Genomic DNA, 27,791 nt, shown 5'->3' with positions numbered 1-27,791 from the left:
TTGGTGTGCTAATGCAGAGGTTCCCAAAGTGTGCCCTCCCCCCGGGGCGCAGAACCATTGCAGGGGGGGCGCGGTATGAAAAGAAAAAAAGAACACTTGGACACTGCTAGCATAATGGACAGGTTTTTGACGGGGCGCCCACACAAACGCAAAGCAGGAGATGAAGCATCGCTGAATATGTTTCCAAGACAAAGACTAGAAAATATGGTGAAGCAAATCTTCCCTTTGGCTTCACCTGCACAGGTGCTGAGGTAGGTCTCCCTGCAGGGTTGGTTTTCCCTGCGTCGGGAGCAGCGCTGGGCTGTTTAGATCACGGACAAACAGGATCCCACATTCTTGATCTTTAGTTCACAAACACTTGTTGTAATGACTAACTGCTCCTGACATGTTGGAGATGTTTGCTCTTTATACAGTAAAGTTACAGCAGGATACAAATAACATCAGGCTGATCCTGACACGATTTGTTCCCTCGGTTCAAACAAACAGGATCCCACAGCTGTTTATGTTTTTAAACCCATTTTGCACAGAGAGGCATTTGTTTTAAAAATGTATTGATAGCAATGTTGAATATTATTACACGGGAAAAAAACCCCAACTACATGTAAAATAATCACAGCGTGACGCCCCTGCCTTTGTAAATGGAGGGACAGTAACATGAAGATTTTTCTTGTAAAACAAAGGGGGGCCTAGCAAAAAAGTTTGGGAAGCACTGTACTAATGTAAGGTGACCTCGAGGGTCTTTAAAGGCGCCTATAAATACAAAGTTTAATCATTGTTACTATTATTATAAATTGCTGTTGTAATTTGGCTCTGTATAAATCAAATTAAATCAATATCCATTATTTCTCAAGTTTTCTATACTGGAGCTCAGGACACTGTGTTACACATTAATACTAACTGCACAACTACGACAATGACAAGCACACTTTTTCAGATTTATTCATATAGATCACTTTTCACAAAAGGTGTGTTACACAGGCTGTCACAGCTTTAAGACAGCTAAGAACGTGAAAACAAGGACCAATAATCAAACACCATAAAGACTGAAAAGCATTTTAAAATCACCCAACAATAAGAAAACAGTCAATCAAAATCAGTGAAAGGTGAGTGTGACGGACCTGTGAAAGGCACTGACACCAAACACAGACGTTTTTGTCACACCAAAGAGGAAATGTGTGACGTGCCACGATGCTCTCACTTACAGCACAAAAAACTGTTGCTCTCAACCAGATTTGCTGCCTGCAACTTTGTCCACTTTCCAAAGACTGAAGGGCTTATTGGCACCAAACCAAAACAGTAACTGTAAAAATAGTCTGTTAGATATCTGGAGGCAGACAGGTAGATTAGGATGCAGTTTATGTGTTGTTGATATTTTATTCTGAATACTATAACGATCTCAAGCTGATTTATTCCCGTCCTCTCACAGATACTTTCTTTCACAAATGTTTCTAGAAAATAAAATAATTTCTAGCTATTATCAAACGCCGTAAACAAACCTGTTAAATCATTTCGGACTATGTTGTCAGTATGATTGCTAGTAGACCAACAGAGTAGATCCAGAAGGGATGAGATACACCATTAGAACTATTCAGCAAGCACTCGACCCGAGACCAGGACCCATTATTGGGCAGAGGATCCACTCCCAACGTCCAGCACATCAGATTATAGATGTCCACCGATCGGATTGGAGCTGCCCGAACATTCATCTTGAAGTCTAAAAGAAATGAAGCAAACAAACGTCTTTTAACCTAAGCAGAATAACAGCATCTGTACACCACAGCTAATGATGTTTTTCTCAGACAGCGTGACAATTCAGGTCAATTTGATTCAATTTCAGGATAATCAATATGTTTTTGGTATATCTTCAATAAATCTGACAGCACAGCTCTTTTACAAAATATTTTCACTGAATAAACCTGAAGTTTCTACATAAGCTGACCTTTAGATGGTGAACGAAGAACACGAAGCATCATTCACCATGAGATCATGACTCATTACTGAAAATACTGCTGCAGAGCCACGTGCACTGTAAACATGCCTCCATCCATTGATGCATACATTCATGCACATGCACAGATCAGTCTGGTGTCTTTTACTCTGTATGCAAAATGTCTTTGTTACCGGGTCCTGTTGCCAAGAAGAAGCCTCTCATGTCAATGAACTCATTGTCGTACCCATGCCAGCCATTTTGCCATGCGGACGCTTCCCCAGAGTCATTTTTCCAATAGGGGAGACTTGCCTTGTTCTGGAAAGGACGCAGATATAAACACAAACAAATGTAGGTGTCATAGATATATATTCATAATACAGTGTATGTGATACAGAAAGACTCTACATTACTGTATATGTGTGACATTAAAATCATTAAGGCAACATCATGTTCATTTTTAAGTCAGCACATGATGAGATTCAGAAGTATTCAAGACCGTGAGGAGAAACTTCGAGCTGCAGGTTTGACAGGATGCAGCAAGAAAGCCAGACGTCAGAATAAGACTCAGAGGCTCGTCTGGGCCACGAAACACCGACACTGGACTACTGAAGACTGGAAGAAGGTTTTATGGATGATGGATCAACATTTGAAATCTTCATGCAGGATCTTTGTACGCCGTGGAGTAGGTGAAAGTTCCACAGTGTGTGGCATCAACGGGCTGGGGCTGTTTGCTGATCCAGGGTCAGTGACTGGTACAGAGACGCTCCCTGAACCAGAACAGCTACCACAGCATTCATGCAGCACCATGCAGGACCCTCTGGTATGCACCGAGTTGGTCAGGGCTTCATCCTACAGCAGGATAAAGACCCCACACAGTCCAAGCTGTGGCAGAACCACCTCAGGAACAAAGAACAAGATGAGCTTGGAAACATGGAGGTCCGGCACAGTCTCCAGACCTAAACCCATCGAGCTGGTTTGAACTGGACAGAAGAGCGAAAGCAAAGCAGCTACAAGGTCCACATTCATGGGAACATCTGCTCCAGATGTGGGAGAAGATTTGATTTGTGTTGTAGAAAGAATTTTTTTTGATGGAAGAAGACGTCTGATTGGAGCAGAGATGAAACATGAGCCGGACACCAGACTGTGGACACCAGGAGCCAAGTCTAAACTGCAGCTCCTCCCCGATTTTTTAACCAATCACATTCATTCTTGTTTGTACCATAATATACAAACTTTGTTCACTTGGGAGTTGCACCCTCTCTTTGTCTGGACAACGGGAGAGGGAGAAACACAAGGGAAGTCAACACAACTAGCAACAGGTGCCAACAGTCAGGGAAGACAGTGTGGAAAACTCACCCAGAAAGAAATACTGTACAGTCACAGACTTTACATGAAACCTTTGGCAGGCATGAATAAACAAGACAGAGATGAAATAAACATAAACCAAAACACAAGGACACAAAAACTATAAATGATTAGAAGAGACAAAGTAACCAAATGTTTCTAAAGACGCGTAAAACAATTCAAGACAGAATGAAGAATACAACCCTGGGACCATGCTGCTGTGTAGTATATATGATATATATAATGCAAAATAACAGCAAGTTAAGATCAAGGAAGATTGTCCATTACCGGAGCGATAAACCATCCTGGCTCAGCCACTAGTGTAAGGGGGGAAACAAACTTTCCTTTCTTGTAATGGAATCGTTCAGGGATCTCTTCTCTGGCATAGACACACATGTTAGGGACCTCAGACAATCTGGCAGATACCTGGAATAATAAACAAAATGAGAAGCAGTGTTTGACCCCGTGTTTGCTGTTTTTTGCACTTTTCAATCTTGTTTACTTTTCATTGTTGTGATCTCGCTCATCGATTTATGTTCCTGGTCTCTATGGGTTCAGTTCAGTCTCTTGTGCTTATGAATTTTCTGTCAGTATTAAGTCTCTTTTTGTGTAAGTCAGACGACTTTAGGTCGTTTGACTTCCTCTTGTCCCTGAGTCCTTTCGTCCCCGTAGTCTCCTCAGCCCGTGCATCTCTCACTCCCTCTGTATCATGTCTGTCGTGTGTTTGTTATTCTCTTCCAGTGTCAAGTGTGAGTGTCTTGTCTCTGGGTATCTGTCTCTGTTCTCGCTGTGTTTCCTGTCTTAGACCGTCCTCGTCTCATGTGCTTTGTGTCCACTTTTGCTTCCCCTGTTTTGTTACATCTGTTCCAGCTGTGTTCCTCTGCTGTTTCCACTCTCCTCATCACCTGTCTGTGTATTTTCCGGTCCTTTTCCCTTTGTACCTTTCCCCAGTGTTTCCCAGCTCCTTGTCCCTCCTTGTATTTTGCTTCATTCAGTTCCTGTGATCTGAAAGCTTAAATTTCCTTCGTATTTGTATCTGGACATTGAGCCACATGAATGGCTTGCCTTTGGTTAAGATCTGGTCTCCACAGCTGCCGGTTCAACTCATTGATCATATGCTGTACGGTCGGAGAGCAGTAGGCCCAGGTTTGAATCTGACCTGGGGCCCCTGGTACATGGACGGGGGAGCGAGAGAGGGGAAACACGCAGCACTGTCTTATTCCAATAAAGGCTGAAAGGCAAAAAAATAAATGTGGTCTCCGTGCATCTGCATTTGGATCCTCTTTGTTTAACACGATCTGCATCCCACACATCTTGACAAAAGTAACATGACAGTGATAATAATTCATCTCAAATACTCTTAAGGTTCTCCCTCTCTCACACACACACACACACACACACTCACACACACACATACACATACACATACACACACACACACATACACACACACACACACACACACACACAGGGGAAGAGAGGGAGGAAGAGCAAGCCATGAAGGCCAAGACATTGTCTTAGATCTCAGAGACAGGGCTGCACTGAGACAGAGATATGGGAGGGAACAGAAAAGTTTCTGCAGTATTGAGTGTCTTTGAGATGATGGAGCACACTGGTCTCCATTATCCATAAATGAAAAGGGTTTGAAACCACCAGGACTCTTCCTAGAGCTGGCTACGTGACCAGAAGGTCGCTCTGATAGACCTCCAGCATTGCTCTTTGGAGAGAGAGGAGCCTTTCAGAAGGACAGCCAGAAGCCGCTCATTAGTGGCTTCACATGACAGCCTGCCTGCAGTTTGTCAAAAGACTCCCAGACCTTGTAAAAGAAAGTTCCCTGTATGATGAAACAAAGATTGAACTCTTTGGCCTGAATGCCAAGCATCATGTCTACCATCCCTACAGTGAAGAATAGTGGTGGCACAGTGGGAGAGTAGTCAGGGTAAAGAGCAGGCTGTCCTTGCTGATAACCTGCACCACGGTGCTCTGGACCTCAGATTGGAGTAAAGGTTTATTTTCCAACAGGACAAGCCAACATAACAAAGGCTTTGGCTTCTCTGTGAGTGTCATTGCCAGAGCCCATCCTCTCAACACTGGACGTTGGATAAACATGCAGATCATCTACATTGAGTCCATCGGTCCCTGACCAATGCAGGACATCTATACGACGTCCAACCTTGGATGTCAACATTTCAACTTTAAGCTTGGTACATTTTTTGGAAGTCATGTTGAGGAAAATTTACATGAGTAATATTCTTTTATTTACATTGTTGTATCAATATGTTACATATGAATATGGATTATTTATCAACAATTTATTATGTGTTAGCCTATTGATTTATTCAGTACTTATGTGTTTCTGACCATGTTAAAATGGTCATATTTTAAAATCTGTTAAAATCTGTTGAAATATTAAAACTTTTGAATTCCATATTAAAATGTAAAATAATAATGGTTGAACCCCAAAAAGTTGATTCTGTTTATATGGGCGTAGCGTTCTCAGTGGGAGAAACGCAGAGCAACTGTGGATGAAGGTTTCGGCCTGTCTCAGTGATGCAAAGACTCCTGCATCCAGCATCAGCATGGAGGAGAGGAAGGCACTCACATCACTTAGTGATGTAAACAACATTATCATCCTTCCAGCACACAAGGATAGGTGCACAGTTTTGCTAAATCAAAAAGACTATCATGAGAAAATGTTGTCACTGCTCAGTGATGAAAATACTTATGAGACCCAGGAAGTGAGAGATGTCATGATGGAGGCAGATGAAACCACGGTCTCGTACGACGTTACATCTCTCTCCACTTGCATCCCAGTCGAGGAAGCGCTGGAGGTAGTTCGAAAGAGGTTACAGGATGACCCCAACCTCAGCAGCAGGACCGCTCTCAGCATCGACCAAGTGTGTTTGAACTGTGTCTTCACATACAAGGGTCAGTCCTACAGGCAGAAACATGGGTGTGCCGTGGGCTCCCCAGTTTCACCCTTTTTGTACATGGAAGAAGTGGAAAAGAGGGCTTTGCTATCCTACCCTGGAACACCACCAAGCCATTGGTTCAGGTATGTGGATGACACCTGGGTGAAAATCAAATCTCAGGACGTACCACAGTTCACGGATCACATTAACTCAGTGGACCGACACATCAAATTCACCAGGGAGGATATGAACAGTGGCAGGTTAGCCTTCTTAGACTGTGAGATTTCCATCAGTAATGGGGGACACCTAAAAGCTGACGTGTACCGTAAACCTACACATACGGATCAGTATCTAAGGTTTGACTCTCATCATCCACTGGAGCACAAACTGGGCGTCATCAGGACGCTACAACACAGAGCGAACACCATCCCCACAGACACAGCAGCCAGGGAGGCAGAAGAACATCAAGAAGGCCCTGAGTAGATGTGGTTATCCCAGCTGGACTTTTGTCAAAGCTGGGAAGGCTCCTAAAGAAAGCTCCAGCTGATCCAGGAGAGAAGGACAACCGCTGCCCACCTGCAGTGATCCCGTACGTGTCAGGAGTATCGGAGCAGCTGAGATGCATTTTTTCTAAACACCGGGTCTCTGTGGCTTTTAAACCCCAAAACACGCTGCGCCAAAAACTGGTCCCCCCCAAGGATCGGGTCCCCGACACAAACCGAGTAACATAGTGTACGCTGTTAAGTGCAGGAGGATTGGCAGGATTCATACAGCAGGGAAACCAAACAACCTCTGGCTACAACACAGAAGAGCCACCTCGTACCTCGACCACGGTGAAGTGGGCGGTCCTTTGTGAGCTGCAAATCAGGTAAGCAACAGCCTTTCTACCTTCTCAGGTTTCTACAGTAGAATCACCGTGGCGATCGCTTTGAAGTCTCTTTGTGCGGGGTTTCATCTTTGTTTTGTGCTGTCGGCTTTGTGTTCATAGCAAAATACTAAAGATCATACGTGTGTCCTCATCAGGATTGGGATGTGTGTTGGTGTGTGCAACTGTAGCCTCAGCTTTACAACATGCAATTAATTAGCACAAAGGTAAAGTGGAGCTAGTGAGAACCCAGTGACAACCAATGAGAGAACTGATAAGTAATATCGATAACAGAATCAGAATCCCTACATTCTTATTAATTACCATCTCTAGCCTTTACTACAGTTACCTCCACTTGTTATTTGTGAACTGAATTGAAAGAATGGGCTGAAATCAGGTAAAATGTATTTGTATATGTCATGGTCCTGGGCCATGTTGGCCCAGTATTCTTAGTTTTTGTGTGTTTTGTATTTTGTTCCCTATTTATGCCTTGGTTCCCAGGTTGTTTAGTTAAGATGTTCCTTATTTGGTTACCCCCTGTGTGCCCCTCTGTGTATCTGTGAGCCCTTGTTTCCCCTCCTTGTGTTTTATTCCATGTTTTCCGTTATGTCCGTGCTCTCTCCTCCTGTCTGAACCTCTGTACTTCCTGTTTTACTTTGACAGTGTCTCGTCAGTATGCGTCATGTTGTGTTCACCCCTGCCCTGTCTCGTTACGATTATCTGTGTCAGCTGTGTTCCCCGTGTGCTCCCACTTCCCTCGTTTACCCTCTGTGCATGTATGTCCACGTCTCCCTCAGTTCAGTGTCGCGTTCTCCCTCATGACTGTGTGCCCCGCCGTGTGTTTCCTCGTGAGTCAGTTCCTTAGTGCTTCCCAGTTCAGTTTCATATTATTTTGTATCGCCTTTATCCTCTGTCAGCAATAAAGCTGTATTTTGAGTTCAGTCCTGTTGTCCCGTGAGTTTGTGTTTGGGTCCTCTCCTGCCTGCACACAGCCTGATCATGACAGTATAGCGCTTTACTAGTTCCTAAGGACCCCAAAGCGCATCCAGTCATCCACCCATTCACCCATTCATTCACACACTGGTGATGGCAGCTACATTGTAGCCACAGCCACCCTGGGGCGCACTGACAGAGGCGAGGCTGCCGGACACTGGCGCCACCGGGCCCTCTGACCACCACCAGTAGGCAACGGGTATCTTGCCCAAGGACACAACGACCGAGACTGTCGGAGCCGGGGCTCGAACCGGCAACCTTCCGAATTTCTCTGTCATGAGAAAGTTGGGTTGCTTTGCAGTATGATTTGCATCATTATTCATTTGCACCATAAAGTGCTGTCCAATCCATTTTGCAGTAAAGCCCTGTGCACTTGGGAATTTATCCTACTACTTATATCAGCAGTCACAACATTAATAATACTAAGGACCTGACTCTCTTGGTAAACCTATATGTGCATCCCATAACTCTGCCTTTATCGTGTTTACAGATAATGTGGTGAGCTTTGTTCCTTTCCTTCTTCAACCATTTTCATCCCATAATTATGGTAAAAGTTCATCTTGGTTTTAGCTGCCAAAGCTTTATGTGGCTTTCCTGGTCTCGAGTAGAAACAGTGGTTTGCACCTTGTTACAGTTCCACAGAGTTCTGTGAGTTTTGTGTGGATGCTTGCAAAGAGCTGACGTGTTAGCATATAATGTAGTTGCTTCAGCCCATGTCACAGTTTGCACTTTATCTTGTTTTGTCGTGCAATAAAAATACAAAATCCTTTTCATATCTCTAGTCCTCAAAAGTTATAGACAGGTGTGAGTGCTCAGGAAAAAACGATGTAATGACATCATTGTAACTGTATTGTCATTATTGAATTCAGTACGCTGAAACTGCATTGTTGAAAAATATTATGATCTAATACTTTGTAATGTGTTATTCTGTATGTAATACAACCATTGGCTCATTCATTTGACTAAGGTGTAGTTTCCTGACAGTCACAAGTTTCATGACATAAAATGGTTGTGATTACAGTGACAATAGCACAAGAGTGCGAGCGCTCACAGAAATGACCTATAGTGCACAGAGAGAGCCAATGACTCTGGTTTCACCTCCTGGAACTTGTTTTCTTCAGGCCAAAGACTGACCACTGGGCCTCTGTCCATCATCTTGACGATGTCTGCCATGTTGATATACTTATCCAGCTCTATGACCTTCTCCATCCAGTGGATTTTTGTCATACCGTGGTCTGAAAACAACATTATATTCAGCTGGTTCACCATGTTCATCTCCTGCAGGAACATCACAAAAACAAGAATGAAAACGTTGAAAGAATGAAAGAACATGAAAACAAACCACATGACAGGAAAAATTGCAGAATCTGCAACTGTAGTGACAGTTATTGTGTTATTACTTTGATTTTGCTGTTGAGTTTCTGCATTGCAAGATCCAGTTGTTGCACAGCTGTTTTGACCTGACGAGAGTCTGGACCAAAGTGATGGCCCTCCACATCAATGTTCTCATAATATATTGCTGCCATGTCTGCTTGGTTTGATCTAAGACACACACACACACACACACACACACACACACACACACACACACACACACACACACACACACACACACACACACACAAACAGATTAAATGGTTAGTCTTCTACCTTCTCTAAGTGTTATTTTCTTAAGTGCACCAAAAACTGTCACGCTCATCTTTGCGTCTTGTTGCACTGTCTGTTCTTCTGCTCTCTCTGTGCTGTGCTTCTTACCCAGACTTATCTTTGAATCAGCTCACTGTGCATCACCTAGGACTCTCACCTCTAGTCTCCTCATTCTGGATAAATGTGCCTTCCTACTTTCCACAGCTGACACTGCATTCTAGTTACCTCAGACATCGAATGCTGGAGCTCTGAGTGACATTACACCCATGTTCCAGTAGTAAAGTTAATAAAAGCAATGAAACACAGGCTCAAACTAATAAAATAAGGTGCTTACATTGTATGACATCTTACTGTGATGTGAGGTAGACATTTTCTGTAACTGTCCTTATGTCAGTGAAGCTGCAACAGTTATTGGAGGAACTGTTCAGCTGTTAAGTGTTGCAGCGGACAGCTGTGGTCATCGTGGCTGATGCAGACCTCATTCAGAAAGGGCTGAGCTCAGTTGATGGAGGAACACAGTGTTGATTCAAACTGCATTTAAATTGCAACAACAATAATGAATTCTGTCAGCAAACGACCGCTCCCTGTGCAAAACAGACCGTGAATCGATCGGATCTTCTATAGCTCTTTTCTATTGTACTAAGCACTCAAAGTGCTTTTCACAACTTGCCTCATTCGGCCTTTCGTACAGACAGTTTTTCTATCCAGCTAACATTTACACACATTGATATTCATGTTACCTTAAGACTGTTAGTGCATTTGTTATTGATGCTGTGAGATTTTTCTCTGAGGGGTTGTACACGTATTCCTCACAGAAAGATGGACGGACACCCAGAATCTCCACCTCACAGCCTGAAACACATGAAATGACTCCATCATTTACAGGCACCTCTGTAAACAGTTAACATGCTATGATAGCCCATTACCTGTATGTCATAGACAATAATTGCTTATTATGTTGACCAGCAGCCATCAGAGTGTATGTGTGTTGTTATTCTAACAAAAGTAATTACAGCAGTTTCCCTTGGTTGTCATTGTCCCTCTCTGAACCTGGGTTTAGTGTTTTTGGGGTCAGGAGTCTTTGTATTGTAATCTTTGTGTTTGGTTGGTTATCGTTCTGTTATTGCTGGAGTTCAGCTTCATTGTTCCCTTGTGTTTACTCGTCTTCTTTATTTTCTGATGGTTTGTATAAGTTGGTAACACTTTCTATTGCAACCTGCAACTAAGGCGCAAGTACCCTGTAATTACATGTAATGTCAGCTAACAAGTCGGGTTTTTACTGGAAACAATGAAATAATTACACTGAAAGAATTTATTTATTTCCACATCTTCAGTACGCTTTTCAGGGCATGGGCCATATTATGGAGTGACTTACTGAGTTGTGACAACTGCTGTGGCTTCATGCTGAGAGAGAGCACTTCAGATGTGATGCTAGCTTTAATAGTGTTGATGGAGAAGTATAAAGAAAGCCAGAAGGAGCTGCACTGTGGATCTAGAGAACGGCTTGTGCAGTGCATGTATGAGGACAGCGAGACAGTGGTAAAGAAACCAACTCTAAGCCCGTTCTTATTCGCAGTGGTGATGGACAGATGAGGTCAGGCAGGTGTCTCAGGGGGGTTGCTGAGGACATTGGGATCTGTAGTGATCTAGATGGAAGAGAGCCTAGAGAGGTGGAGGTATGCCCTCGAGAGAAGAGTCAGAATACATGTGTGTGAAGTAGCAGCTGATTTCAATCTGTGTGTCAGAGGATTTGGACATTACTTTTATTGTCACTGCACAAAAGGATGAGAGGAAGATGTTAAAGTGGAGACTGCTGCAGGACAGAACAACAGCATCATACTGTTAAACACAACTGCAGCTCTTCACAAGCACAGACAGCACGGTAGCGCTAAGCCAGCCAAGAACCCGGAGTGATGTTAAAGCTGTCCCCAGACCAGCACTGTGATAAAGTCAGCCGCCATTTGCAGTGAAGCCAGGCGGTGCTGAACACAAAATTTCACAGCTTTAAAATGAATTTGTTTCATATGTTTTTCTTATGCGTGTAAGAAAAATAATTAATAAATCACTGCGAACAAATTTCACCCGTTCTTTTGGAGGTATATAACGAAGCTCTAACTAAAGGATGCTTACCTTCAACCATGTATGATAGCACTATCTCTCTAATCCACAAGCCTGGTAAGGATCCTTTGGAACCTGGTTCGTACAAACCAATAAGTCTATTGAACGTAGATAATAAAATATTGTCAAAACTTCTGGCTATGCGATTAGAGATGGTTCTCCCAACAGTTGTGTCGGAGGACCAAACGGGATTTGTAAAAAATAGACAGTTATCTTTTAATATTAGAAGGCTATTCAACATTATATATACACATAATACTTCTGATCACTCTGAAATACTACTCTCATTAGATGCAGAGAAGGCCTTTGACAGGGTTGGGTGGGATTTCCTCTTCTCGACCCTGTCAAAGTTTGGCATAGGCCCTAATGATATCTCCTTTGTTAAGCTGCTTTACACAAAACCTAAGGCCTCGGTTAATACAAATAATATAACTTCTAGTCCTTTCCTCCTCCACCGCTCTACAAGACCAGGGTGCCCTTTGTCCCCATTGCTATTTGCACTTGTCATAGAACCTCTCGCCATTCAATTACGCTCTGCAAAGGATTATAAAGGAATAAGGAGATTTGGTGTAGAACATAAGGTGTCTCTCTATGCAGATGATTTGTTACTATATATCACTGACCCTACTAAATCATTGCCAAAAATTATGACAGTTTTAACTGAATTTGGGAAAATTTCTGGATACAAAATCAACCTAACAAAAAGCATATTGTTTCCTGTTAGTTCTTTAGAAAAATTAGATAGTGCTACATTGATCTCGTTTCCTTATACCATCTCAAATATCTTCAAATATCTTGGAATAAATGTAACCCGTGAATTCTCTGGCCTTTTTAAATATAATTTTATTAATTTATACCATCAAACTGAACAGAACTTGGAAAGACTGTCCAAACTGCCCATCTCGCTTGCTGGCCGAGTAAATATCATTAGGATGAGCACTTTACCCAAATTTTTATTTTTGTTTCAATGTATCCCAATATTGATCACAAAAACCTTTTTTAAGAAAATAGACCAGTTAATCTCTCAGTTTATCTGGAACAAGAAGACACCCAGAATAAAAAAGATATTTCTCCACAGAGCCAAGATTACAGGAGGAATGGGGTTGCCTTGCTTTCAGCTCTGTTATTGGGCCTGTAACATACGTTGTATGTCATTCTGGGGCGGGGAACATAGACCTGATTGGGAACGGATGGAAAGTATGACTTTTTTCTCCAATACTCTTAAATCTTTGGTTCATTCAAACTCAGATCTGGGTGAGCATAAATGTAAAAATCCGGTAGTGTCTGACTCACTAAAAGTTTGGTCTCAGATTAGAAAACATTTTCATTGGCGTCAATGTTCAATCTTTACACCATTAATCCATAACCAAGCATACACATTGTTCTCAGGATCCACATTCCAGTTATGGACTTCCAAAGGGATACACACAATCAAGGATCTGTTTATAATCTTTTTCCTTCGTTTCAACAACTTCAGCAAAAATTTTCCATAGAAAACAGAGATTTTTTCAAGTATTTACAAATACGTCATTTTATTAAAGAAACGTTTCCATCCTTTCCCAATGAACCACAAAAACTGGTTTCAGATGATCTGTTCTTAATGAACCGGCTAAAGAAAGGAGCTATTTCTAGGATCTACAACCAACTTTTGAAAATAGACAGTACAACTACACTGGACCACTTGAGAAATGCTTGGAGTGAAGAACTGGCTACTAACATCACTGAAGATCAATGGACTAAGGCACAAGAACTGGTTCACTCCACTTCTGTCTGCTGCAGGCACGGACTGCTACAATTTAAGGTCCTGCACAGACTCCATCTGTCTAAACTGAAGGTTTCAAGGATGTTTCCAGGGGCTGACTCAAGATGTGATCGATGTGGCCAGAATTCTGCCTCACTGTCACATATGTTTTGGACATGCCCCAACATCGCCACCTACTGGTCTAAAATATTTAAAATTCTGTCTGACATTTTTAAAAAACAGCTCCCCCCAGACCCAGTAATGGCACTATTTGCTGTAGCTACAGTCAAAGACTTAAATAATAAACAAATTCATGCTCTGAGTTTTATAACATTGCTTGCAAGACGACTTATATTTCTAAATTGGAAGAATAAAGCCCCCCCAACTCATTCTGCTTTGTTAAGAGACACAATGCATCATTTACATTTGGAGAAAATTAAATTCTCATTAAGAGACAATGTTAAACAGTTCTACCTAATCTGGCAGCTCTTTATAGATTACTTTAATAAGTAAAACTGGGAGGTGTGGCCTCCTCCCATATCTGCCCCAAGATTATATACATGGATGTGCGCAGGTGTTGTTGTTGTTGTTTTTTTCGTTTTTTTTTTTTTTTTTTTTGTATGTATTCTTCGGGGGGGGGGGTTCGTTTGTTTTGGGTTTTTTTGGGTTTTTTTCCTCTCTCCCTCCTTTGAATATACTTATTTAGGATAATAAATGTGACCTTTAAGACCTTTTGCACTGCAAATCACAAAAACTATTCCCAGCTAACATTTCTTCATTCATCCATTTTCAATTTAATAAACAGTTTGTGTGCAAGAATATTTTTTTTGTTTCTTCTTCATCTTTTGAAAAAAGATTTTTTGTCTTAGCTTACAACTTCATATTTCACATGAATCCTATAAATATCTTTGATGTTGTGCAAAATTCTCGCGTTGTTTACTGATATTTTGTGTAAGAGACACCAGACTTTTACCTACTGTAATTTTTAAGTACTCTTCAGGCTTTATGGAGGCTTTAAAATTGTTTGGACATTAGCTGCTTTTAAAATAAACTTTCATTCTTGAAGATGAATATTTTATTTTATGGAGTAATTAATCCTGATTTGATCCACCATGTGGCAGCAGCTTCATTGTCCAACATGACAATGATCCCAAACACACAGTAAAAACAAACCTTGATAGAAGAACACCTCAGAGTAACTTGGAACCTTCCAGAAAACACGCTCAAAGCTGCTCACAGGTTTTCAGCTAACGACCCTGCATCAGTTTGGAAGGTCACCAGCCACAGAAGACCATCGACCCACGCTGTGGAGAGGTATCAACTGGCCGACAATCCCAGTTTCACACCCCTCAGCCCCCCACGCCATGTAACATTTCCCCCTGCCCTCCCCCACACCTATCAGGACATGTGAAAAAAGTTCCCTCCTGTGTCAAACAAGCCACAGTTTTCCCAAAAAACCCTTTAAGGACTGCAGACCTGTCGTCTGACATCTCCAGTTGAGAGATGTTGACGTCACATCCTCCCCTGCAGTTTGTTTACTGGTCAAACAGGTCACTGGATGATAGTTTGAACATGTCAGCAGATCACAAACTTGACCTGACAGACAGGAAGTGGCAGGCGAGTACGGGATGACATCCCACATCTGGAAAATGAGCAGTGGCACGCTCACAGGGGCAAAAAGCATAAAAAGGCATATTCTGTCATATTCTTGTGTCACTCCGTTATGTGGAAATGACTTCAGGAAGTTTGTAGACGTATTAAAATCAGTTTTATCAAGATGGTAAATGGACTGATTCTGACAACTTGGGCATTCACCCATTCACTGTTTCTAAGCACGTGCTAGCTAACATTCACACTCTGATGGATGCAGCATGGGATTCATATCTTGCCCAAGGACACTTGGCATGATCGAACCACCAACCATCCAGTCAGTAGGTGACCTGTTCTCCACCTGAGCTACAGCCACAACCCTCAAAGCTTCATTTAAAACAAAAAAACAGCAATTTAAAAATCAGACAAATATTCTGACAGACTGGTTGATGAGACTCAATGATATCATGATGATGATGATGATGATGATATCATAGTGACTAACAATCACAAGATCTAATACACAAAATGTATAAAACAGATGTCAGTTAGTAATATCTACTATACTATAAAACCTCTAAACTTATTACAGAAGAAAGCGATACGAATGATTCATAACGTTAATTATAGAGAACATACAAATAAATTATTTATAAAATCGAAATTATTAAAATTAGGAGATTTAGTGAAACTACGCACACTATTAATTATGTTTAAGGCTAAAAATAATATTTTGCCCTTTAAGTTACAAAGAGTATTTTTATTGTGTTCAGGGGGAGAAGACAGCAGAAGGAAATTTTATTTTAAGCATCAGTTAGCTAGGACTACACAGAGATTAATGAGTGCAACGGTTAGGAGTATACGACTGTGGAAGTCTCTTCATTATAATTTAAAGAATCATATAAGTTTACATTGTTTTAAAAAGTGTCACATGCTTAAAACGATAACTGAATATGAAGAATGTGAATGAAATTGGAGTTCATTGAAAAAGGATCCATTATAATTTTTTGTTTTATTTATTTAATTGTATTTTCTCCTTGTTACTATGTGGAGTGGTACATTCTGATTGTAAATCTGTTGTTTGGTTTGTGTTAGGACCGGAGAGAAATGTTAATATTAGTTTGTTCCCTGATTTTTGGTGCCCACTTGTAATATAAGTTGGATTGTAGATAGGGGGCGGGGTTTAATGAGAACATTTTCTTCTTCCTGCTCCTTTTCACACATGGTTGTAGTGCTGATAGAAAGTGTGGTTGGTTTGTTTGATCTGTTGTACCAAGTGTGAAATAAATAAATAAATGAAATGAAATGACAAAACTGATCTGTGGGGCTGGGAGAAATGTTTGCATGGTTGCTCAGTGTGATAAACCAGATTAAATGCTAATGACGTGTTAATCGTCTCCTACCTTTGCACCTATAACTAATTAACTAATTAAATATTAGGTTGGACACTCTGTTGCAGGACATGTTGCATTTGGAGCGTTCCTTTCACAGCCAACATTTCTGGAGAAAGCATTAAAATGAATCACACAATGGAGATATACTAAGATTAGCAGCAGGAAAAACTCCCTTTTAACAGGAAGAAACCTCCAGCAGAACCTGGCTCAGGGAGGGGCGGGGCCATCTGCTGTGATTGGTTGGGGTGAGAGAAGGATAAAGACATGCTGTGGAAGAGAGACAGAGGTTAATAATAACTAATGATTAGACACAGAGTGGTGTATAAACACACAGTGAGTGAAGGACAAACATAGAAAAAGGAAAATAACCTCGACCTATTGCAGCGCAACTCAGGGAGGATTCAGGGTCACCTGATCCAGCCCTAATGATACGCTTTATCAAGTTTTCAGCCTAATTTCAAAAGTAGATATTGTGTCTTCGCTAATGCTGAAAGTAAGCAGGCATGACCGTAATAGTTGGTCGTTTGTTTGGAAAGCTAGCGCATAGATGGGAACAATTACCAATAGTTGTACATCACCGAAAATTGCAAAAGTACACTTTGAGTATGAGTGACCCTAACATCTCAAGGTCTGAACCAGACCGACCAAGTCAAGATCAAGTTCAACCTGAATCACAAGGCACACTCAAACACTGCTTTAGTGGTAAGTAAGTAAAACTTGGTTTCTATAGCGCCTTTCAGGATAAACCTCACAATGTACTTCACAACAATATAACAGGGAAGGAAAATGGTGAGAGTGTGCGGAGTCCACAGATCTGAAACTCATAGAATAAGGCAGGTTAGCCTTCTTAGACTGTGAGATTTCCATCAGTAATGGGGGACACCTAAAAGCTGACGTGTACAGTAAACCTACACATACAGATCAGCATTTAAGGTTTGACTCTCATCATCCACTGGAGCACAAACTGGGCGTCATCAGGACGCTACAACACAGAGCGAACACCATCCCCACAGACACAGCAGCCAGGGAGGCAGAAGAACATCAAGAAGGCCTTGAGTAGATGTGGTTATCCCAGCTGGACTTTTGTCAGAGCTGGAAAGGCTCCTAAAGAAAGCTCCAGCCGATCCAGGAGAGAAGGACAACCGCTGCCCACCTGCAGTGATCCCGTACGTGTCAGGAGTATCGGAGCAGCTGAGACGCATTTTTTCTAAACACCAGGTCTCTGTGGTCAGATTGACCCAGAACAGAAGAGATGTCACATGTCATCTGCATCACTACAGAAAACGGAAAAAATCAAAATTATAAAAGAAAATTGTAAAATAATCAATGCCGGTGTTTCTGACACTTTTAAATTTGCCCCGGGTCAAATTAACCCAGGAGCATAATTGGTGTTCCTGGAAACCAACATAACAGGAGGGTTAAACCCCAAAACACGCTGCGCCAAAAACTGGTCCACCCCAAGGATCGGGTCCCCGACACAAACCGAGTAACATAGTGTACGCTGTTAAGTGCAGGATTTATACATCGGGGAAACCAATGTATAAATCTGGCGGAGAGGATGGACCAACACAGCAGAGCCACCTCGTCAGGCCAGGACTCTGCAGTCTATCTACACCTACAGGCCAGCGGACACTCTTTCAATGATGAGGATGTAACATCCTGGACAGGGAGGAACGCTGGTTTGAGGGCGGAGTCAAGGAGGCCATTTACGTGAAAAGGGAAAGACCATCTCTGAATGGAGGAGGGGCCTAAGGGTACATCTGTCACCATCTTACAATGCTGTGATTGCAGCCATTCCCCAACTCTGTGAATGGGACTCATGGCCATTGATCAGTGGTTGTTGATCAGTGGTCATGAGAATTTGCATAATTAAGATTTAGGAACTGACCTCCCAGCCCATTGTTCCTTCAGTGGTTTCAGTCATTATGCAAATGTCCTGTTTATAAGATTGAAACCTGCAGTCAGCTGAGACTGAAGACGTCACCGGGATGATTGAGCATGCATCAAGACAGAATAAGGTGTTTGGTCCCCTATTTGTGGCACCTATACCAGCTGTCACAGAGAGAGAGGCATGCTACACCCTGGAAATGTTACCAGTCTGACATATACAGCCTTTTTTCACTAGTGCCTACTTGTGTCAGGTGGGCACGGCTCAACTCGTTTTTAGGGTTTTCCATCAGGTGGTGGTACCCAGTGTTGGTCAAGTTACTTGAACTTCCCCAAAAAAGTAATCCCGTTACTTTACTGATTACTTATTTTCAAAAGTAATTAATTACTTAGTTACTTTTTAAAAACACGATTTACAACCTGAACAGGTGATAAAGCGATAGATCTTTTTAAAACTTGTTTTATTAGTTTTAATCTTTTAACTTTATGCATCAAGCAAAAATTTAATTATCTGCAACATTCTCTGACTGGAAGAAATTAGTTTAACATTTAAACCTATTTTCTGCACATTCCAGCACATAAAATAAAATATTTTTTGTGTTTACACTCAGTCTTTCAAATAGATGCAAGTAAAACACAGCAGAAAATAAATAAAGTCAAAGACTCAGCGGTGCTGTTGCTCTATTTTCACCTGTAAAGCAGGAGTGGGGTAGGCGGAGGTTTACCCTGGTGCAGGTGTGCCGCGGTCAGTGGAAGAATCCGCGAGTTTCTCTGTGAGTTTCCCATTACGTCGTAGCTACTCGGTGCTTGTTGGAAGTTTAGGGGTTTTTCGCTGTAAAAAGAAGTTTTCTTCCCACGCACAGCGGACACTAATGTTTTTGTCACTTTTTATGGAATCAAACTCAAAGTAAGGTCAGTACTTCCACGCTTTAAACGCTGCACGCTCATACTCTCTCTGCACTCGATATGTGATCCATTGTTGATCTGCACACAGCTGTTGTCACTAACGTCACACTCGCTTACGTCACTGTCATGAGACATTCTTGCAAAAAATCACGGTTTTAGTAACGCAGTAACGCAGCGTTCCTACGGGAAAGTAACGGTAATCTAATTACCGTTTTTGCAATAGTAATCCCTTACTTTACTCGTTACTTGAAAAAAGTAATCAGATTACAGGAACGCGTTACTGCCCATCTCTGATGGTACCTGGTAACAGGAATCTTTTCAGTACCTACTCAGTCAAGGCTCAAATCGATCTGAGGTAATCAGAAAATGTGACATCACCAGACTGCATGTCGCCAATCAGGTACTCAGTTGCGTCACCTGATAAGTCATGAAAGCGTCTCCTTCATGAAAATCAAAACTGCCACTTTTGGAACAGCGGAAATGAGAAACACAACAGCGTGGTCCCCGAGTCTGACGGATACACCACGAACGTCAAGTCTAGTGGAGCCAAGTAGCTACTCGTGGAAAAGAGACCGTCAACCATTCATGCTTACATTTATAGCTACAGTTGAGAATCACAAATGAAACTAATCCTGTACATGACTGTGGGAGAAAGCCACAGCGCCAGAGAGAATCCACACAGAACACCACAGCACTAAGAGTCACACTGCTGTGCCACAGGAGTGAACTAAAGCAAACTGAAGGTTGCAACAATTCCTAAAGATCCAGAAACACAGTCACAGCCACCTCGAGGTGAGGGATCACAGGCCTTTAAGAAATCACTGAGGTTTGGAGGAGGTGATAACAAATAGCTAACAGTGGCTGCAGCCATTTACTGAGCAGACGAACTGGACCTGAGCTGGTAACTCACTCTGATACCAGACTGGTTGAATTACTCAGATTCCTGAAGGCTGACGGCCGCCGTCCTTTCTTTACATGACCTGAGGATTGTTAGGTTATTATATAAGTCTACGCCATCATAACGGCTGTTTTCAGCAGCATAAACAATAGTGAAGGTAAATCCTTTATACCTTAGGTTGTGCACATATCTTGTTTTATTTGACTTTGACTGTACCTAAAATTAAAATTCGACGTCAATGACGGCACGTCAGCACGATCCAAGGGTTCCTTTGTTTTCTTTTAACCACGGATGCAGTTAAACCTTCAAACATTGCAGTGTCTAAAATGGAAACCAACGAAAGATGTTTTTTTTCTCATTTGAATATTTATTATCACTCGATAATCAGACGAAAGCATTTCTTATCCGATTACTTGACGGAATAATTGATGCTGAATCGACAGTTGCTTCCCTATTTTGGTCACCAAAACTGTGAGCGCTGATAAATGCTACTTTTAGCTAATGTGCAGTTTGCAAATAACAGCTTGCCATTGCATTTCCACTTACCACCTTAATAAACAGACAACTTCAGATAGAATTTCACATTGATCGTGTGCACGTACCTGGCCAGTAGTACATGAAAACCTTCCTTCCCAGCTTCTGCAAGGTGACCCACAGTGGTTCTGACCCGTCCCACCAAATTGGCAACCGGCTGTCAGGATTGGTCCCAATTAGGAATTCTTTCTTGGAGACTTCATCCCACATGTAGTTTCCAGTCATCTGATGAATATCACAATGACGGCCTAATAATAAGAACAATAATAATAAAAAGTAACATTACACTGTATGCAAGACAAAAGTTGCCCCACAGCTCAGAGCACATCGCTTCGTAAATCATTATTAAACCCATAAAAACCTTTGTTTATGATAGTTCTGCTGCCTGGAGCAAAGCCTGTAATCCCAGAGAACCCCACAGAGGAACCTACGGGGTTCTCTAGTTCCTGTGTTACACTGATCATCCTGTGCTCAGGCAATAATCTGGATTAGCTCACAGAGCCACAGGAAACATTACCGGCTGCAATACTGAAATATTTTCTCCCAAAAAAACTTTAAATAAAAACATCAGGTAAAAAAATATCTAATGAAATCAAACATGTTCAAATTACAAAGATGGGCCGCCGTGCATCAGCCCTACAAACACTGACAGCAGCTCATTGGTTCATTTTCATTATTCACACTGGATTGTCCAATCAAATCTCTTAATGCCACTAGGCCCTCCTCTACCTTTACTGTGCTTCCCTCGAACTACCTGCTGCTCCAGATCACACGTAACTGCATGTCCAGCCGTAGCACGCTGACGACCTTCTTCCTCTTACAGACGCTTCTTCATAGCCACTCGTGTTTAGCTCCACTCAGATTCTTTTAGCACCACACAAACTTCACCTTTTTAAATAAACAGCTTAACCTGTAATCATGACAGAACAATCTGGCCACCCTCTGGACCCAGACCTGACCTACTTCTATGACCCGTTAAGAGGTGAATACAAGTCTTCGGACCCCTGGTTCAGCAAGTAATAATAATAATATTAATGACTTAGATGTGTATAATGTATTTATCTTTCAACAAACCCAAAGATGCTTCACAACAGAATAAATAAACAAAAACAAGACTAAAGGTTCAAGGTTTCGTTGAAGACTTGAGTTTTGAGAAGTTTCAGTGACGGGCTCGTGTGAGGGTGAGGGGCCGCCACACGGGGTGGAGGTGGGCGTGTGGGACAGAAAGCAGACCCATAGCTGAGGATGCAGCAACCCAGACTGTGTGTATGGGTGCAGCAGAGGTACTGAGGGGCCAGGGCATTGAGGGATTTGGAAGTAATGCAGGACTTGAGCAGGAGATTTCTGAGGGTGGCGTTGATGTTTCCAGAGCTTAGTGCCTCATAGAAGCCTGGAGGAGCTCTGGACATACTGGAGCTGCTCCATTATAGTTATCAAGCCAGGTGGTGACAAGGGCACGGATGAAGGTTTCTGCTGCAGTTAGTGAGTGATGGCTCAAGTCAAGAGATGTTTCTTCATCATCACCTTCATCATCCTCATCATCAGTGGGGCTTTGGGGGCCACGACGAGAGCTCTGTTAGTCGACATCCATATTTGGTTTCGTGCGGACAGTTGGCAAGTCGTCGCTTGGTGATCGATGGTCAACTGCAGGCCATTCACGCGAGATCTGCTTCCAGCTCCCAAAACTCCAGCTGCTGTTAGCTGGTGCACGTTCTCGTGTTGCAACTCTAGCAACCACGTTGATCTCCCTTTCTCAGCTTGACTCAGGGCACTGCTTCTCAATTGTTTTCTGTTACGCCCCCTCAGGAAGAAGAAAACATTTCACGACCCCCACTCTCCCCCCCACTATAATTAGTATCACTGTCTATAAAATTGTTATTATAAGCACATCTTGAGGGTTTGTTTGCTGCACTTCATACCTCCTGCTCTGTGCAGTGTGGGACTGGACTAGAAAGCGAGAGCAGATTTCTCCTGTTTTGGCTTCCTGTTAAATCCAGAATTCAAAATCCTGCTCCTCACATACAAGGTCTTAAATAATCAGGCCCCATCTTATCTTAATGACCTTGTAGTACCATATCACCCTATTAGAGCACTTGGCTCTCGCTCTGCAGGCCTACTTGTTGTTCCTAGAGTATTTAAAAGTAGAATGGGAGGCATACGTCATTTTGTGCGGCCGCTCTAAGTGTACTGATATGACTTTACATCTTCTATGAGAGTTTGTGTTTTATTGTGTCCAGATGTGTAATTAAAAAAACATGTACAGCTCATTCATGAAGAAGAAAGCTTTGTAACTATCCCCACTAGTGAAGAGTGTGACATTTCCACACCCCTGAGGTCTGCAGAGCTGTTGTAATGGAGGTCCCTTTATATGCACTTAAACTTCTGTCAAAAGGGTCACATGACTCGGATACGCACAGAGTGGTTTCCTTTATCATGTGGTTGAACTTTGCACAGCTGTAGGCTTTGTTTCTGTTGAAGGTACGTTGCAATGCACAGCGGTCAAAGGTCAGCCGGTTTGAACATGTGCAAGTACTCCTGGTTACGCTGTGCTCGGCTCAGCACAACAGGAACCTTTATTGCGTGGCAATAGAAACGAATGGGTTTCAGAGCGCACGCCGCGTCCTTTTATTACAGCCCCTTTCACACAGGGCACAGCTGGGGTTTCCCATGATGCACTGAGGGTTTCTCCTTCACACCTTTAGCACTGTCGCTAAAGTGCTCAGCTGTCTGATTGTTGGGTTTCTTTGTATCAGGTTATTGTAGCGTTTTAATCTTACAATATTGTGCGCTACATAAATTGGATTGAACTTTTTATTTGACTGTAACATGTAACATATGAAATATGTATCGTAGACTTAAAAGGTGGGTATTCGCCGGTGCGTGCCATAAGAGTGTGTGAGCTGTGTGTGAGGTTGGCCCATTAAAACCAGCGTTGGCCTCAGTTTCGCTATGTGCTTCTAATTTTATCGTATGTTTGTGCTGACAATGACTTTCTTTAAAAGTCTTTTAAGAGTAATATATTACTTATTACTTTTATTGATAGTAATGCAGTATGTTACTCAATTATTCGCAGAGAAAGTTACCTGTTTCACCCCTCGTTACATTACTTTCTCACTACTCTATAAAATGACCTGAAATGCATCGTCACAAGTTAACAATATATACCTTACAGTCCCACACACCAACACAACTCCCTACCCTCATGAAGTATTTACATATGCACAAAATCAACGAAACCCAAAGCAAACATCAAGTGTAAAGAAACTTCAGAACAGTTACCACCAAGAAACAGAGGCTGCAAGCCTTTTGTTAGGTTGAGGTCTGGCTGCTGGTCTGGGGTTCACATACACTAGACTGTACTATCACTCCAAGTTCTTGGCTTATTTTCTGTTAGTGTGTTTATGTGGATGCTTTCTGAACTTCTGTTATCCATATGAAATGAGTCTGTGTCAGTCCTGGGCACAGTTTGCATTTTATCGTCACACTCTTATTGTATGACATGGGCTGCCCACACTCATGTCCAGACCAAAAAGGCTAGGCAGCGCCTGTACCACCTACGACAACTGAGGAAGTTCAGGGTCTCTCCAGCGATCCTCAGGACTTTCTATACAGGCGCTGTGGAGAGCATCCTCACACAGAACATCACATCCTGGTTTGGAAACAGCTGTGTGAAGGATAAAAAAGCTCTTCAGAGAGTGATCCGTACAGCAGAACGCTGCTGCAGGACTGCTCTCCCTCCCTACAGGACATTTACGTCAGGACTTGCTGGACTAGAGCAACTCTGATTTTGAAGGACCCGTCCCATCCCAGCAACGAACTGCTGCCTGAAATCAGGCAGAAGGTTCTGCACCATCCGAACAAGAACAGAGAGGCTCAAGAGGAGTTTCTATCCTCAGGCCATTGTGTGTTGAATCAGCCCCCCCCCCCCCCGCCAAGAGTTCTGGCAAACAAAAACTGCTCTGGATTTTAGCACATTACAGTTCTACTGACTTTTCTGTTGTATAAATGACAGAAAATTACAATAACACTGCACACAGTCTCCAAAATTGTCTTGTAATTTTGTATCACATTTTTCTTCTGTTATACTCTCGTAATTATTGTAACAAATTCAAATAATTTATTGGCAAACAAAAGTAGATTTTTTTTGAGTAAAAATTATTTATGGGCTAACAAATATTTATGCTTTAACAATTTATATTTGCGTGTTACTTTAAGGTACGCAAAACGCATAGAGACATATCTCCAAAGTATTTTTTTCTATTTTGTATAAAAAAATCAAAAGACTGCTGGCAGATTTACACATTTACAGTATCAGTATTGGTCATAAACCTTGTTCTGTGTGTATCCCTGAATATTTGCTGTTCTCTTATACAGCACAACCCAAACTCATCAGTATTGTGATGTTTAAATCTCCTCTGTGTAGATAGAAGCCTTTTCATGTGCCATGTTCAGATAGTTAACTTCAATTATTACATATTATACAATTAAACTAACTGCAGACAGACTTTCTTTTTAAATTATTTCGACAGTATAAAGCTAATGTTTAACTAGGCAGTCAGAGATTACAGAGAAGTCTCTTATTATCAGTTAAGCAGCGTAAAAAGAAGCATCCAAACAGCTTTGGAGAAAGTGAGAGCTTCCCCGTCTGTGAGCAGGCAGTCCCAGCTGAAACTCTGAACACAAACTGATCCCGTCAGGAAGATGACTTAGGATGCAAGGCTTGAAACTATCCCAGCCGCCATTACACTGCTGGACAACACAGGAATGTGCAAATCGCACACGGACTCTAATGACTAATGTGTCGTGTAGACGGCTGGATTTTAATCACCTACTTTTTCTATTTATGTGTTTTTTGTTGTCCTCTCACGGCCTCAAAGTTAATGCGCTTTTATGTATAATTAAAAGGCCTCTCAGGGCGCCTCTAGTGTAACTTTTATGTTCTTGGGTTTTACATGTTTTACATGTTTTACATGTCCGGGTAATTAGATCTGGTTGTTTAGGGCCTAAAACATTTCCCCAGCTGATTAAATCAAACGTATTTGTTTGATCAGCTGGGAGTTACACCTAATGTCTTCTTACAATATCAGTTATTGTGTTAGAAGCTACAGAGACGCATAAAGAGACGGATTACCTGTCATCAAGGAATAATAATTAGGGTATGACAAGCTTGGGAAGTCCGGCGTTAAGTGGTCAACCTTCACACCATTTTCCACAAGCTCACGAAATCCGGGTAAATGGTGCAGGTCATCCATGTAGTCGTAGCGGAATCCATCGATCAAGAACACGAGTAACGGGTGCGCCTCGACACCCAGCTGTCCTGCGTCAAACAGCAGCAGCAGCAGCAGGACGGTCCGAGGGCAGAACGCAGGAGTCTTTCTGCTGGACATGACATTAACGCATGATCTGCTTCTCTGTCTAAAACTTTATGGCAGAGGGAGTTTGCCCCTGTGCCGCAGCAGCAGCTACCAAAGGTTTCTCAGTGCGCACTCGATGCGAACCTGTTGGCTGTGCCGATCACTGATCATCGACTTCCGATAACAGCATTCGTGCAGAGAAAGATTCATAGACGGGGCAAATGTGTATTTTATATTAACATGAAAATAAATACTCCACCATCATGATTTCACCAACATAGCACCTAGTTGATAGGAACTACTTCTCCTTCCGCCTGTCACTATCCAGAGGTAACTATGAGCCTCGTCAGTCAGCCTATGAGGGGCTGCACGAGAACATTAAACATGCGCGGTGGTCGCCCGTCAGTATCCGCCTAAAGATCATCCACAGCCATGCATGTTGTTCTCGAGCACATTCAAGAAGCATTTCATTGATGGACTTCAGGCTCAAAATCATATCGCTCACATTTGAAACTCTTAACTTTACTCCGCGGCTCATAAGACTTTATAGGACTTATTGTTGAATTTAACTTTGTTTTTGCGTGATGAAAAGATGACGTATTCTGCTCCTCCCAGAGAGGTTTATTCAGTTCTCTCCTCCTTCATTCACTTCCGTGGAGAGCCATTGGTTCTTAAGTTACTGCCAGCCACAGCCTAAATGGCTCACATGTTACTATCATTTATATGTTGAGGCATCTGACAATCAATATTATTTCGAAACATCATTAGCCTCCCCCCTACTCCCCTACTCCCCCCCAACCTCTTTGTGTCTGTGTGTACGTGCACACCCCTAAAAGTGCACCCTGAGGCTGGAGACCAAAAATTCACACAAAGGTGAGGACACTTGTCTAGATAACACCAGGTAGTACGGTAACTTGTGTTGTAAGAACAGGTGCACCCCCACAACGCTCACCAAAATCATCAGTAAAACCAAGAAGCTCCAGACTGGTCACAGCTGATAGCAAAGAGTAAGAAGAAACCTGCACTGCACAGATGTTTAAAGCCCCCACAGAGATCTAGTATAAGTCAACCAGAAGAGCCCACCACACCGCAGAAGCTGAGGGACACCGAACAGACCTGAAACCCAAGCAGAGCACTGGCCAACGCAACCCAGGTGCCATGCCCACTCCCAAAGGTGCAAGACAGCCATCCCCAAAGGAGCCTACCTGAGTCCCAGTCTCCGGGAACAGAGCGGCACCCATCCCAACCCAGAGAGCGGGGCGAAGAGACAGAGTACCAGGCCGGCAGGGAGGACCCGGGCCTGCACCACACAGGACAGCACAATGTATACAGATTAAGGAAAAGAGAAGGTGGCTCCAGGACCCATCAGCTCTGTGGCCCACTGCTGTCGAGCAGTGCATCAGCCTAGACCGACAGAAGCATAGCTAGTGGAGGATAGTCCAGCCAAAAAGTAACAAATGCATGAACTCGTTTTTCAGCATCACTCTGAGACAGGATGCAATACTGCAATTCTTTGTTGAACCCTTTGAATTAAAGCTTCGGTTACATATTGGTGTTTGCTGGTGGAGGCAAAACGACAACATATTCATGGAAACCAAAGATATGATGCAGACTAATGACACGTATTTGTTTCATCCACACTGAATATCAAAAGAAATGCTTTTAAAATGTATCAAGC

At 42.4% G+C, this 27,791-nt stretch overlaps 1 protein-coding gene across 1 annotated transcript; it reads right to left on the bottom strand.

Annotated features, from left to right (window-relative positions):
- Positions 1-914: 914 nt before the first annotated feature.
- enpp6 (ectonucleotide pyrophosphatase/phosphodiesterase 6) lies at positions 915-26,636 on the bottom strand. Its single transcript, XM_082552924.1, has 8 exons — positions 25,891-26,636; positions 20,828-21,007; positions 10,432-10,543; positions 9,445-9,586; positions 9,143-9,322; positions 3,563-3,700; positions 2,122-2,245; positions 915-1,714 (listed from the first exon to the last, which is right to left on the bottom strand). The coding sequence occupies exons 1-8, from the start codon at positions 26,144-26,146 to the stop codon at positions 1,515-1,517; spliced, it is 1,332 nt and encodes a 443-aa protein (XP_082409050.1). The 5' UTR covers positions 26,147-26,636; the 3' UTR covers positions 915-1,514.
- Positions 26,637-27,791: the final 1,155 nt, after the last annotated feature.

The sequence above is a fragment of the Aulonocara stuartgranti genome (assembly GCF_965226115.1).
Source record: "Aulonocara stuartgranti genome assembly, chromosome: 2".
NCBI classification, from domain to species: Eukaryota; Metazoa; Chordata; class Actinopteri; order Cichliformes; family Cichlidae; genus Aulonocara; species Aulonocara stuartgranti.
Note: the sequence above shows the minus strand (reverse complement) of the source record. Positions and strands in the feature narration are given on the sequence as shown.